Source organism: Glandiceps talaboti, chromosome 12 (genome assembly GCF_964340395.1).
Source record: "Glandiceps talaboti chromosome 12, keGlaTala1.1, whole genome shotgun sequence".
Taxonomy (NCBI): Eukaryota; Metazoa; Hemichordata; class Enteropneusta; family Spengelidae; genus Glandiceps; species Glandiceps talaboti.
The window spans coordinates 11,893,272-11,901,835 of NC_135560.1; the positions used below are offsets into that span (position 1 = coordinate 11,893,272).

The 8,564-nt window shown below is 35.2% G+C and overlaps 1 protein-coding gene across 1 annotated transcript; it reads right to left on the minus strand.

Moving 5' to 3' along the window:
• Window positions 1–3,591: 3,591 nt before the first annotated feature.
• Window positions 3,592–8,071, minus strand: LOC144442928 (NTPase KAP family P-loop domain-containing protein 1-like). The gene is made up of 6 exons (XM_078132302.1): window positions 8,068–8,071; window positions 7,530–7,699; window positions 7,275–7,382; window positions 6,685–6,868; window positions 5,670–5,861; window positions 3,592–5,339 (listed from the first exon to the last, which is right to left on the minus strand). The coding sequence occupies exons 1-6, from the start codon at window positions 8,069–8,071 to the stop codon at window positions 3,592–3,594; spliced, it is 2,406 nt and encodes an 801-aa protein (XP_077988428.1).
• Between the last annotated feature and the right edge of the window lie 493 nt (window positions 8,072–8,564).

An 8,564-nucleotide genomic window follows, 5' to 3' on the forward strand; every position in this document is an offset into this window, starting at 1 on the left:
TCGTGAAATCCTGTTTGTGATGGAAATTCAAAATAAATATGTGATATTATGTAAAAACCAAATACAGCATACAAAAAGGACACTTTTAGAGAATAAACGCAAAGCAAGTAACACTATACTTACCTCTCTTTCGTGACAGAGAATGGTGTGTGTCATATCGTCCTATGATACAAATACTGATGTTGTTTGTAGTGTTCCAACTCTTGAAATTTGGTCCCAGTGGTGATCTGAAAAAAAAAATGTTTAGTGCAATCATATTACATGCAATATCATGAAAATATCAGAAGTGTCTTAGTTTTGTACACGTATTACGATTTTTATGAGAGACCAGATTACTTTCAAACGAACCGACAGTCACGAGTTCTGTCGATCTGACCAATAAAGAAGATTTTATAAATATTTGATCTGTACCGCTTTGAAACCCAATAATATTTGTTCATTGTCACCATTGTTACGATACTATTATGTATTATATAATTTCTGGGCCGTTCATAATCTGAGCTAAGAATATAATATTTTGGACTTTTTCCCCTCTACTCAGAAGGTGTGACTCAGCTGTAGGGGCCCCATGGTACGGCTTAGTAGTACACATATTCGGGAGCTCAACACAAACATTGTCAATAAAGATACATTAATATATACCACATCAAGTGTCTTAAATTTTACGAAGACAGAAAATAAAGACCGGCTTTATTATGAATAATCGTATATTTATTGTTTTCACATTGCGGTAGAGTGTATCTCGTCGACGAAATTTTACGGTAATCCTTTTTACGTTGTCTTGTCAATTCAGTCAAAAAGTCGGTACATCTATCAAACTACCAAACTCAATTCTAGGCAATCCGCAGAAATGACGAGAGTGGAAACGTATCAGATTTTCTCAATATCAAAGTAACTTTTCAAACACCGTTTTTTTATAAACGCTGGTCTTTTTTCGTAAAAACTGTAATGTCAGTATCTTATTTCTGTTAAAAAACGACACCATATCGACTCCGTTAACGTTGCTTATTTGGATTGTTAGCGTACAGTTGCATCTACGCCGAAACAAGTACAAGCTTTTAAGATTTCTCAAAAAATAACTAAAGTAAATGAAGTGAAAAATCGTAGATGTTAACTAGAATCCACTTACCTTAACTTTCATGAATACAAGTCATCATTGATATGTATTTCTGATGCACACATCATATGTTATATTCACACACGCAGTTTTGTCAATCTGAACTTGCTTAATATGCTGTTACTGATATATCAGTCATTTGAGTGCTAGATTTTATTTACAAACCCTGACCTTTAAGGCTAATTGTATTCAAAGTATACTTTCAAAATAAACTTTCTGTAAAATTGGGTGGTAGTTCATCTACATCTATTTTAGTCTTCAGACCCGTACAGTTCAGTTCAGGTCAATGAGCGGCGTGCTTTACAAGAGCTAGTGTCACACACCTTGCACAATTGTTAAAGTTTATTTGTCTACGTACAGACAAGTCAGTGCAACCGATATTGTTGATCTTTCCCACTCTCCCATACTTTGATGTTGTGCGACGATCCCTCAAGCGATCCTAAAATATGCACGGCAGGCTTGCTGATTGGTTATGTCATAGTGCCATGTCACCCTAACTCGAACTAAATTGATACGAAACAATATAGAAAAGTTTCTTGGTTTCGTAAAATCAACTGTAAATTTATCTAACGCTATTAACGTTTTACTAGTTGATTTGGTTTTTAAAGTTTAAATAATACCACAGAAGACTTTACAGTTTCTAATATTCCTCAGAATTTATTTGATCTTTTACAAAAACAACAGTGGATAATACATTTATACCATAAACCCCTTATTTGATGATATATGATAATGGTGATAACAACATTTAAACTAAATAATGCTAGAAATTATTTAGTAATACGACATGATCAAGAATTGAACTGGATTGATATACCAATACATTCATTTACAATTAACATCTGAAAAAACAAAACAATTATGAATAGCAACAACAAATTCAAAAGGCTTATAAGTAATGATACATAGATGGTATTATAGTTGTAATTACGAACACTCATTGAAAAATTGAAAACGAATTATCTTACTAATCTCATTATTATATGATACACTAAAGATGGAGCTCAGATTTAGATATAGAATTAAAAATGGTAGCACTATCTCAGCAAATAGTAAATGACTTTACAACCGTAAAGAATGGTAAAACCGCTATATAGATTGCATAAAATTGAATACTTGAAACACATTTGATAAATTCTTTTCAAATATATTGATAACATGTACCTCAAGATCATGAATATTAATAGTTATAAGAATTAATAACGGTACTATAAATGCTAATTTTCAAGGAACAATCATTTTCAAAATGAAATATCTCCTTATCAAAATAATACTTATATCAGTATATTTATATTAAATTATTATAATATTAATTGATTTGAAATATACAGATAAAATATAAAACTTAATTATGATATATAATGATTAGTGATAAATACCAACTATTTAATGAGTTAATAAACTATTTAGAAAGAGTTTGCAGTGTGGGACACTCGTATAAATTACTAAGCGGTATCAATAAAGATATTTTGATAACTGCAGGAATATAGCAGTTAGTGCTGTTGTACATGTTGTTCTAGGTTTTGTAGCTAGGGTTAGTGTTATTCCTATTGTTATCCAATTATAAACCAAACTTTTGAAATTGGATGAGAAAAAAAGAAAGATTGAAAAGTCCAACATAGGAATTACAAGCAGCCTTTCACATATACATGAAGTAAGATATATGGAGAGAACGCTCAAGAAGTTATAAAAGAAGTGTTCAATAAGTCAACTTGTTAGAATTTCAAGCAAATGTTAATTATGTAACTTCTAGAAAAGTTAATGAAGAAGCCCAAACTAAATGGGTATACTTATAGTGATTATAAATCTTTAGTTTTTTTTTTAAATTATAAAATGACAACATAGAATCTAAGCCTTGCTGTTATCAAAGTTCATAAAATAACATGTGAAAGAAATTATCAAAAAATAATTTGGCTACACATATAGTTGGGAATTAACACCTATTGTGCAAAAGAAGCATATTAAACAACGAATAATATATCAATATATAATTTGATCAAATCCGTTAAATACTGGTAGTAAATATATTACATTATTAAACTTCTTTGGATGATAGAATTAACTCACATTTTGTTAATTATTTAAATGAGAACATTATCAATCATTTAATTACATCTGTGTTGGATGAACAGATAAAACCAACCATTTTATATTATTAATGTTAGAGGGCGGTAGTACTTTGACAGACGACATGGTATTTGCTATGGATTTGCGTTGCACGATAACTCTCTTGTGTGCATCCTGTCCAGTAAATAAACCACTGACGCCAATTCAGAATCACAATCACTTCCTTCGTCAATGCAGGAAACTATGTATAAAACGAACAAAAACTATAAGTAATCAGGAGATAGAACAGTTCTGTGTTGCCCCAAGTGCAGTGCCTCTTTCCTATTTAGAGCACTGCACTGTGCCATCTTCCTATTCAACAGGATCAATAAATGGAAAAAATAATAATTAATTCGATTATTGTTCTCTTATTTGGTACACAGTACTTCTCTGATATGCGCTTGTCTTATAGAAAACATTATCGATAGGTCAATATTTAAGGTGTATGGAATAATCCTTTGCATGTCATTCACACCAAAGGATTTTAATTCTAGGTTAAGGTATCTTTCGAATAATTCGGGATCTCCATCCAAGGCAATCAACATCTCCCAGTCTGTAGGTTTCCTCAGGGCCGCTTTCACAAGAGGGTATATGCTTTTCAGCTTCATCGTTTTGTGGACGACCCTGTCTACCTCAATACCACTTGATTGCTTCTGTAAATTATTTTCTACATGGTTGATGATATGTACGGATCTATACGGCCATTCATCTAACATGATGGTCCACAAAACGACCTCTCTCGGCAGAAAAAGAGGGCCGCCTAAAACCCTAACCATGTGTGCTGTCAGGCAGAGCAGGTTGAAAATGCGTCGAATATTTCTAGGGTTAGGAGAAATGTATTTCACCAAGTCACCATCTTCGAACTCTCTCAGAAGATCATTCATGTATTGGTCCTGGTGAATCATATCTCTGCCAAAGACCTTGACCTCCAAAAGCTCCCTCTCTTCCCCATCCTTTTCGTCATGTGACCAAGAAAGCGAGGAGGGGTGAACACTAGAAGACGGTTTGCGTGCTGATGGACCTGGCTCTTCTGTCACTTTTTCCTCGTCAAGTGCTCGTGGTTCTTTCTCGTATTTGTCAAGGTAGTAAGCATCTTCGATCAGCGACTCAAGAAACTTGTTTGTTTTACTGCTAGTCATCAGTGGGATACTGAACGGAATCTGGATAAGCTTCTTTATGTATTGACTGCCAGTCCAGTACGAACTCTTGGCCACGGCACCAAGATTTTGATCGATAGCTTGTACGACGATTCGTGGATCGATTGCTAGTATGCAGATGAAGGGTGATCGCTTATCAGACATGAGGATATTGATAGCATCTACGACATCGACGATTTTCTTTGGAGGACATCGGTCAAGTTCATCAACTGTTATAATAACTCGAATTGGTTTCTTTTTGAAACCTGCAATCCAATTGATCAAGCTCGATGCAGTCGACACTTCACATTTGATGTCACCCATGAATCCTAGTTTCGTCGAGAAATCTGGTTTGCTCATCATAGTCTCTATCTTCGATCGTTGGGAGTACAGAAAGATGATCAACACACTCCAGATACCCTTGATGTTAGTCACCATAGCAACGCCCAAGATAGTTGCAAATGTCCCTTCGACTGCGACGAAAGCTAATGAGGTGTTTCCTTTTCCTGATTTCATCGGAATTACGCCAGTTAATAGCAATACTGCAATGATGATAACTGTAATGATTACGACAACTGAACAAATGAATAAAGTTAGCACGGAGATGGAAAACATTTTAAAAAGAGTTGTCTTCCGTATTTCATATTCGTCACTCTTTCCTCGCGATGTCTTATCACGACGGAACTGTACCCGTTGATGTTCAGTTGGCGTTGTCATGATCCTAAAAAATCGTGTCTTCCAATAGCCGGCATAGCCTTCAACGCGAGAGACAAGCTTGGTTACAATGCCAGCCCACAGTGTGTCACTACCTGCGTACTCCCAGGCGTTGAACTTGACGAAGATGAAGCCCATTTCATCAGTTTCAAAGTAAGGAGGAGCTTTGGGTGGTAAGTAGAAAATGATCATCAGGAGAAGGTGAAAATCTCTCCAAAGACTAGTTTTAGTCGTATTGTATCGCTTCTGCATATCACTCAGGAAGTCTACCGAAGACAAAATAAACACCAGTCAAGGGAACACTAATTATAATAGTAAGGCATATCAAATATTCCACAAGTTACATAATATGATAGAGGTGGAAAAAAGTCTCTTATGACCAGTATGTCTCGACGACGTTTGCAGCTTATATACAAATCTTAAAAGGTGTTACATGGACATGACATACCTTACATATTTACAACTTAATAATCTAATATATATAAAAATCTTGGTGAGTAAAATTTACGTTACGTTGCGGAAATTACTCAACTAATTGTAAACTTAGCGCGCCCCTCGTCTAAATGTCCAGGTAGTATAAGAACTGTTACACTTACCGGTTACACATTTTAGCAAATACGATTTTCCAGACCCCCATGGTGCATATATGCCAACCGTCAAAGGAGTTGATATAGCTAGACAGTATAACGCATTGGAAAGACTTCTTGCATAAATGTTGAGACTTGTCGACCCCTTTATAAAGTCACTGTCGTTACGAAGGTCGTACCCAATAGAATGTGGTTCTGTTACTGCATAGATAGAATGGAGAAATGTGATAAGTAGATTATTAACCAAGTTGGCATGAAAAGTATGAAAACTGAAGAAATACGGTTATCATACTGGCATTGTTCTGAGGAGATGAAATGTTTTACTTCCCGTGAAAAAACAACTATTCTAAGATAACATTTGGTCCAGCCAGAAGTTCAAGTTATTCTGTTATATATACTTTTTTCTCATTGGCGATGTGATTACTTGATTATTTCATTTTCGACCTCTGGCAAATAAATAATATAAATACAGATTTCACGCAACAACAAAAAAAGATTCGACTTTTACAAAAAAAAAACTAGCGGGTGCCTCTTATGTGGGTCCAGGTGACGCTTTTATCAGTTCGTTTCTATCTGTTGAAGTTCTGATTGAACACTATATGATTGTTATAACATGAGGCATTCTATCAGTAATTAACAAAGTTATAGGACCCTGGCTCCTACGGTGTTTATGCTATGATAACTTATTGCTGTTAATTAAGTTATATCTTTGCATGAAACTTGTCTCATTACCACAAGCAAGAAAACACATCGGAGATTTTTCCGGGTTGTATTCAGTGTGAAGTCATCAAGTTCTAAAATCGTATTACTAATGGATACATCTACTATACCTCGTAAAGTCACTGGAACATTGACTCAGAAGATATGTTTTTCTTCGAAGAAACATGTCAGCCTGACGCGTCTTTTCTATATCATCAAATATAACTTACATCACCTCAAGAGCATACTACTTTTTCAATATGCACATCGAATGTTATCCTTCCCGGTTAAGTAATTCCTAACATAATACGCGTTGGTGACTTACATAGCGAAGCGTCTTCAGGATCAATCATTCTGTACTGTGCAAGCCGTTTCATTCTTTTGCTTGCACACTCCAGGGGTACTTTATTCATCCGATTCTTAACATGCTTCAATTCAGGACTTTTCTTCATCAGGTAAACTGCAGCATCGTCAGCGTCACATTTCAAAGCTACATGAAGAGCCGTGTCCTGCACCGAAATATATGAATAATTTAAGCCATTTGAAACCCTACCATTTTTAACGGTGCACTGTGGGAAACCCTGTGTGATTCCGGCAGTTGTAGCACTGTTACGGTAGCAAACAACCTGTCACATCGTATGTAACAACATTAGTGTTACCTAGACCCTTCAGGGAGTGCTCTGTTTCTCGCTGTCAAAGATTAGTTATTAGCACCACAACAGTGCTTTGTGACTGAGCATGCCCAGTCTTGATAGCAAGTTGGTTATTAAAGTACATGTCTTACACCGGATGTATAGATATGATACTACACATTTCACCACTTCTATGTGATTGTTGGTTTAGCTGAGAATGATGTCATTATACCAAGTTTTTCCATCAAATACGAAATCACCAACTGATTAAGGAGTCACTTACCCCTGTGCTATTCAATGCTTTGAGGTCATGTTCACAATATTCTGATATAACCAGGTGTTCCATCATATCAACATCATTCTTCATTGCTGCTGCAGACATATCATTAGCCTGTAATGAAAAAGCCCATAATAGTGCATTGAACAGTTCCCTCTTGTTAATGAAACGGTGATGCAAATGTGGACAACTACTTCTATGGTATTTTGAAACTACTTTTCCTTTCCTGTTATAATTGTAACAATTCTCTCGATGTATTACCTTATCAACTGGCAACTCGTGACGTTGAAGTTTAATAGAGATGTTGAAGAGGTCTTCATCTCTACCCTCTGTCAGTAGAGATGGCGGCCCAGCACCAGGATCGTCTTTTGGGAAAAACGCCGTTAAGATTAGATAAGACGCACCACCAACATCAGCCAGCGACTTCTCATCTGATTGAAATGTAATTAAAAAACACGTACAAGTGAAAGTTGGGCACACATTTTGTGAATTCTGGAAAGATTACTCACTATTATGACCTAGTTGTCAACAGAATTGAAACAATATTTACTTGATTGAAACAAATTAACAACTCATCATTTCAAAATTGATCTTGAAAATGTACTAAATTTTGTCCATCGTCTGCTTCGGAGGAGCAAAACATCTGAACGAATAACTTTTGAGTTCATGCGTGTTCATTAGCACACATTAATTGAAGAAGTTCTTGTCAAAATAAAAAAAAATCCTGTGCGGCGTAGGGAATAAATGTTTTGTAACAAGTCCTTGACTGTGAAAAGGCAGTCACAATCTGTAGACCTACTCATTTCGGTGAGATTCACAAGTGATTTTCTTTTTACAGTGAACTAAATTTGTATAATAAATGATTTTTTAGCTTGTTGCACGTGTGGAGTTATTGTGAAACCCCTAGAGGCATACAGAAATATAAAACAGAAAGATCGAGAGAGATATGCACGGCAGGCTTGCTGATTGGTTATGTCATAGTGCCATGTCACCCTAACTCGAACTAAATTGATACGAAACAATATAGAAAAGTTTCTTGGTTTCGTAAAATCAACTGTAAATTTATCTAACGCTATTAACGTTTTACTAGTTGATTTGGTTTTTAAAGTTTAAATAATACCACAGAAGACTTTACAGTTTCTAATATTCCTCAGAATTTATTTGATCTTTTACAAAAACAACAGTGGATAATACATTTATACCATAAACCCCTTATTTGATGATATATGATAATGGTGATAACAACATTTAAACTAAATAATGCTAGAAATTATTTAGTAATACGACATGATCAAG